Here is a 6,846-nt window from a genome sequence, read left to right on the forward strand (position 1 = left end):
CATGTGGACATCTAAAGTTGAGCCATTGTTTGGTGTCGATATCAAATCGAGGTAAATTCTAACTGCTACTTTATATATTGTTAAAAGTTTTCTGAAATTTAAATATTTAATATAGATGGACATCAAACCTGCATGATCGATAAGCCAGTATATACTCTAGTGTGCCTACCATTACTTTCTCATACTAAAATAATAATAAATTCCTGCTAAATTTCTGGGGTTCATCATGAATTACTTGTGATATAAATCCTTTATATTTTATCTCTAATATATGTGGTTAATATAAATTATTAATACTAAACCCAACTTTTGCTTTGCCAAGCTATTTCACAGTTTCAATTAATTGCAAGCTAGAAGCACATTGATGTCAAATACATCATTTCAGCAAAAAGCTAGTTACTTTCGATTATCCAAGACAATGTTTTTCAAAATTATCTCATACACATTTTTTTTTAATTTTACAATAACTTTAGAGTGCGATTTATGTTTTATAAGGAATAGTGAAAAATAAATATATACCATTTTACTTTTTGAGAGGACGGGGACTTTTTTGTTTCTTGGATTCATCTTTGTATATATGTGATTTATTAAATATAATTTTTAAAAAAAATAATAGTTAGATGTAATGATAATGTATATTGTAATTTTAAAATATAACTCAAGTTCTAATTTTAGAAATAATACTGTTGAGAAAGAAGCTATATAAAATTAATATAACGAATACTTTAATTAGACAAAAAAAAGAGAGTAGATAATCATTAACTTATTTATAAAAAATAAATCTTAGGCTCCTATTTAATACAATCACTTGAGGGTATACTTTACTATTAATGAGATTTTGGCTGTGACACAAATTGAACTCTTGAAATAATGTGTGGATTAAATAGTTAATTGAATTATATTTAGTTAGTTAATGTAACTTAAATTATTCCATGCTTATAGCTATTAATCATAATTATAATTGTTGAAATAGCTAAGTAATTGTAACTTCAAATATACGTGCCTTGATTATAGTTCAATTATGTGTATATATATCATTTTAATTTATAAAATATATAAAAAATATTTTCATATTAATATTTGCCACTAGATTATAGCTCACCTATGTACGTGTGCGTGTTTTATTTTTAGATTTATAAAATATATAAAAATATCAGCAAAATAATATTTACTATTTGATGAGGGATAAATTAGTTTCCTTTTAAAATTTTGTTGGACCCAAATGATGTATTTTATGTGTAAGTTACTGTTTTACACTTGTAATTATACTTAAAAAGACAAATAAATATAAATATGGAATTATCAATCTATCAAAAACCTTCTACAAATTGCAGAACTCAACTATAAACGTATTGAGAGAAATGATACCACTTTTAATGATGGATTCAATCTTTTCTCAAAAAAATAAAATCTGTAAAATTGAAGTAATTGGAACCATGTTTTTGTTCTTTTGCATTAAATATATGATCAATCAAATCTCATACGCCATTCAATATTTTTTTTCCCCAGGAGAATGAAATGCCAAATTGCCAAGCACAAGCTTATGTTCCTAAAAACACTCGTCAACAAAACCCTTAACTTCAACATAAATTTGATATTTTTTACGATGATTTAAGTGTTGAAATTAAAAATGATGCTTAAAAGTCTTGGCTCTTTTCTTTTTCTCTCTAGAGTGCAAGTTTTGTATGCCTCTGTACATCTTTGCTATCTTGCTTGTTTTGATTTCGTTTCTTTGTTTGTTTCTGTGAGAGTGTAGGCATGGGAATTGGCTTTCATTCGAGATCGACTTACCAAATAGATCTTTAGTCGAAGAATAAGTTGTTATCGAAATATGGTAAAGAGATCATTTTTAAAATAGTTGCCCAAGCTTTATCGGTTTATTGCATGAATGTCTTCATGATCTCCGTAGGTACTTGTGAGGAATTCCAAAAAATGACGAATTTCTTTTGGTGGGGCTCGGGGTCAAGTTCATTGGGTCTCTTAGGACAAGTTTTGTGTTCTTAAAAAACACAGTCGTATGGGATTTCCAAATCCCAACTCTTTTAATTTAGTGATGTTGGGCAAGCAATGTTGGTCTTTTGCCAATCCAGACTCTCGTGCTAATAGAATTTACAAAGCTAAATACTATTCTGTTGGGGATTTATTCAATGGTTCGGAAGGCAGTAATCCTTCTTTCGTTTTTGCTTTTTAAAAGGCTGCATTGGAGATTAGAGGATGGGAACTCTATTTAGGTTTTTGCGGATCCTTAGTTACTTAATGATGATATTTTCTTTGTTAAATTTGAGGCCTTACCAGGTTTTGAAAATTTGTTGGTGAAGGCTTTGTTCAATACCGATGGTTTGAGTTTGAATTACTCTCTTGGCGCCTCGAGATGCAAGGCAAATTCTTAGCATTCCTCTTTCGATTTTAAAGCTACCAGATCAACTTATTTGGTATTTTTCTAAGGATGGCCGGTATAATGTGAAGCCTGGCTATCGAGTTGGTCTTCAAACTAGCACTAATATTTCGTCGTTGGCAATTGTGGGTGCTTGGTTCAAACTTTGAAACTTGGCTCTTCCAACAAAAGTTAAATCCTTTGTATGGCGGGGGTTGCAACATTTTATCCCGAGTAAAAGTCGTTTACTTGAGAAGGTCTGTGTCATTGATCCTAGTTGTGTTAGTTGCAGGGGGAAATGACAGTTCGGAGCATGCTATTATGCATTCCCCGACAGTTACGGTTGTTTGGGACAGTCTTGGGATGGTTCCTATGCATAACTCTTTATTGATTTTATGTATTACCTACTACATCTTCCGGACTCTTCTCGCAGCAAACTTTTTCTCACTATTTCTTGGCAGTATTTGGTTCCAGATGAACCTTTTGTGTTGGAAGAATGTGGTGACTCAACCTGCCAAAGTTGCGCCTTTTGTAGATACGGTCCTTCAGGATTGGCGAGAGGCGACTACTGTTGTTTTCCAACGTGTCCAAGGCGTATCTTTCGGGCATCCTCCTCGTCTGCTGTATTGGTTGAGACCTCCACCTGATTGCTTTAAATATAACGTGGACGCTGCTATCTCGTCTGATTGGAACGTAATTGTCTTGGCAGCTATTATTCATGGCGACCAAGGTCAGTTTATCAAGGGCCACGCTATTATGCCGCGTTCTGTGTTTTAACCTGTTTCGGCTGAAACTATGGCCATTCGTGAGGCCCTCTCGAGGCTTAAGGCTCTCCCTATGGACATTGTAATGGTAGAGTCCGATTGCAAAGTGGCCATTGATGCATTGCTCTCTCATTCTAATCGGCTGTCGGAGTTTGGCCCATTATCTCGGGACTGTTTGGCTTTGAAAGAATCTTTCCAAAGCTTTATCCTTTTATTGGATGTGTCCGGATGCAAATTAAGCCGCTAATTGTCTTGCTAGAGCGGCACTATTATGTGCTTATGATGTTTCATGGAATTTTCCTCCGTCCTTTTTACTTGATTGTTTACATTTCGATTTGGTGTCTTCTAGCACTGATTTTTGAGGATAATAGGACCGAGTATAATGGGGAAGCTTATTAGCCTGGGTTTAGATTTTCCTCGGTTTTAGTTTTCTTTGTTTTCTCTATTTGTTTCATTAATTATTTTGCTTACCTTAAAAACATTAAATTAATGTACTTTAAAAAAACAAATTATGTTTTAGTTATTAAACTTTTAAAATTACTATATGATCATTAATGTTATGACTTTATTACGTAAAATACTAAATTAATTTATCATACTAAAGTCTATTTTTTTACTCTGAAAAAGTTTTAAATATATATGTATTAAATTTTGTACTCTACCAATTTTAGTAATATTATCAACAAGATTTGTTTAAATTGTTTTAAGTTAACTCGAACAAATTTGTTTAAGTTGACTCGACCAAAATCTTATTTTACTCTGCTCAATTTGTAAAAACTAAAAACCTCAAATTAAGTTATATTATTAAAGTATATCTCATCAATTTAATTAATTCAAATTTTTTCATTCAATTCGATTCGAATCGACTTGATTCAATACTGCCCTTAATTTTTTTTTTCCCTTAAATTTTTTCATCACAAAAAAAAGCCATTAGTACCTTAAATACCTCCAAAATCTCAATTTTAATCCTAACGTTAGTTGTGGAGTGTTAGACCTATTCATGAATTTAGTTGAATCCTAAAAAATTTAGACCCGATTACTAAGCCCGGCACAGATTGACCCAACCCAATTTCAGCTCGAAACACTACTAGACGACGAGAAAAACAGTTCAAAAAGAAAACTCATTCATATTAGGACAAAACACCACTAGAATTAATGAAACCACCACGACGTTGTTTAATTTGAAACTGAAAGTGATACATCACCTCCAAAAGACCTCATTGGATTAATGACGCAGTAAACAAAGCCAGAACAACAATAAAATTGGCAGTATCAGGAAGGAAAACATGCATTGTGAAAAATCAACTACAGAGATTAAATCAAAATGTCAAGATAGAAGAACGAAAATCTTGAAGTACGGTGCATATATACCGAGCAAACCAGTGGGACGACGACGACTGAAGGCTGGAGCAGAGAAGGCCTCGGTAGTGGTGAACGCCGGTAACAGAGGAAGCAACAGGAAGACGGACGAGGCAATGGTGATGGGCTGGAGTGGGACGACGCAACGATGATAGGCACAAAACTGAGGAAGCGGGAGACGGAGTGGTGAGCGGGAGACAGACGAGCAGCGACGTTGGAGGTCACTGGTGGAGGTCATGAGTGGCACTAGGTATTTTGATTTTAGAAACTGATAGTGAATTAAAGATTGGGAATAACTGATAAGGGGAATGAGGGAGTCACATTTGACAGCAGTGAGCCAGGCAGTAAACCAAGTGATGGGATGGGAGTGTTTGGTGGGTGGTCAAGTGCCAATTTGCACTCCACGTTAGAGTCCCACTTCATTACTCAACTCTTATTTTCCATTAACCCCATTGATTAGTCCACACCACATCGAATCTCGCGTTTCAAAATCTAATAAATAAGTAAATATTAATTAATTAGTGGTCTGTATTGATAAATACAACTTTAGTTAATTATGATAAAAACTTGTAAAACAAGAATCATACCACGCTGACAACTCGTTAAATACGGTTCGTTGCCTTCCATACATACAAGCAAACTACAAACAGAGTCCTCAACCAAAAAGCACTCTTTCTTTGTTTTCCCCTCGTCATTCACACTTCAAACAAAAACATACTCGTCTTTTAGGCTTTGAAGAACGCTAGAGGCAGTCTGTCACAGCCAAAGGCCTTCTTTGAAACTGTACTCTGTCCAAAGGCCTTTGAAACTGTATTCCGTCCAATATGAGTATGGAGAAACAATATTTGGATTCCGTACTAGTCCCGATGGGGATTCTTTTAATGGTTGCCTACCATCTATGGCTTCTCTATCGAATCTTAAAACATCCCACCAAGACTGTCATCGGCATCAATGCCATCAACCGTCGTTTTTGGGTTCAAGCTATGATGGAGGTTGGTCTTTTACTTCTTTCTTTAAATCTTGATTTCCTTCCTATGGAAATGGTAACTAATTGATTGTTGGGGGCATGCAGGACGGGTCAAAAGGAGTATTGGCAGTGCAATCGCTGCGAAACAATATAATGGCGTCGACCTTATTAGCATCCACGGCTATCATGCTTAGTTCCCTCATCGCCATCCTGATGACGGGCGGGAGCAGCGCCAGCGATAGATCGTTCTGGTTTGTATTCGGAGATAAAAGCGACCTCGTTTATTCAATAAAGTTTTTCTCGATATTGGTTTGCTTCTTGGTGGCCTTTTTGCTCAACTTACAGTCCATCAGGTATTACAGCCATGCAAGCATCCTCATCAACGTGCCACTTAATAAGATGTCCCACCGACACCAGCATCTCACACTTGAATACGTAGCCAACACGGTGAACAGAGGCAGCTATTTTTGGTCTCTAGGACTGCGTGCCTTCTACTTCTCTTTCCCCCTCTTTTTGTGGATCTTTGGACCCCTTCCTATGTTCTTTTCTTGCATGGCCCTCGTTTTCATGCTGTACTTCCTCGATGTTACCTTCCAATTTGGGTGGGCCATTGGGGCTGTGGATGACAATGGCCACAACGAAGACGAGGAAGTAGGGGTGGTTCAACTCGATCGTAATCCCTCAAATTCCTATTACCAAATATAAGCAATGGTGGCGGCGTTACTTGGTTCAATCAAAGTTGAACCGAATTTGCTTTTTAAGTAATATTGGCGTGTATTTAGGTGGTTTCTACAGGTTTAAGGGCTTTTCACATCGGAAAATGGTTGAAGGAGAGGTGTTTCGTAAAGAGGAAACTAAATTGAAAACCGAATGCTTGCTTTTCCTTCAATAAATATTCACTTTACCTTACTAAGCAATGCTTTCTAATGTTAAGAAACTTACAAAAAAAGGTATGGCGTGTAATAATATATAACTCCAAAGTTTCTGTTTATTTAAAAGGAGGACTATTATTTAACTCCAAAGATGATATAATAGTGCAGGTTTTAGTTAATACATTTTTGAGGAAGTCAATTCAAAGACAAAAGAGTTTTTGGTCTAAGAGACATTGTTTTACCAAGTTGAGTTCATTTTGTACTTTTCTAGAATTTGGTGACGCCATAGCTACCTATTTGCACATGATATTATTCTCGGTTAAATTACTTGGAAAGTCTTTATATGATAGGTATATTATTAAATAAATCAATTTAGTTTTTATATTATTAAAAATTGTTGGTAATGTAAAAGAAAAGTACAATCCTACATTGGTTATGCATAAACTTTCAAGAGGATTCATACAAAGACTTGCCTCTTTTTCTCATTAAGTAATTGGAGTTAAAGACATA

The 6,846-nt window shown here is 35.0% G+C and overlaps 1 protein-coding gene across 2 annotated transcripts; it reads left to right on the forward strand.

The window, feature by feature from the left end:
* The first annotated feature begins 4,266 nt into the window (after nucleotides 1–4,266).
* On the forward strand, nucleotides 4,267–6,563 carry LOC108487612 (uncharacterized). Of its 2 annotated transcripts, XM_017791995.2 has the most exons (3): nucleotides 4,267–5,489; nucleotides 5,570–5,715; nucleotides 5,818–6,563. In XM_017791995.2, exons 1-3 carry the CDS (start codon nucleotides 5,322–5,324, stop codon nucleotides 6,167–6,169), a joined length of 666 nt encoding a protein of 221 aa, XP_017647484.1. In that variant the 5' UTR covers nucleotides 4,267–5,321; the 3' UTR covers nucleotides 6,170–6,563. The 2 variants fall into 2 exon arrangements, with proteins under 2 accessions (XP_017647484.1, XP_017647483.1); XM_017791994.2 differs by having other exon boundaries at nucleotides 5,570–6,563.
* Nucleotides 6,564–6,846: the final 283 nt, after the last annotated feature.

Source organism: Gossypium arboreum, chromosome 12 (assembly GCF_025698485.1).
Source record: "Gossypium arboreum isolate Shixiya-1 chromosome 12, ASM2569848v2, whole genome shotgun sequence".
Taxonomy (NCBI): Eukaryota; Viridiplantae; Streptophyta; class Magnoliopsida; order Malvales; family Malvaceae; genus Gossypium; species Gossypium arboreum.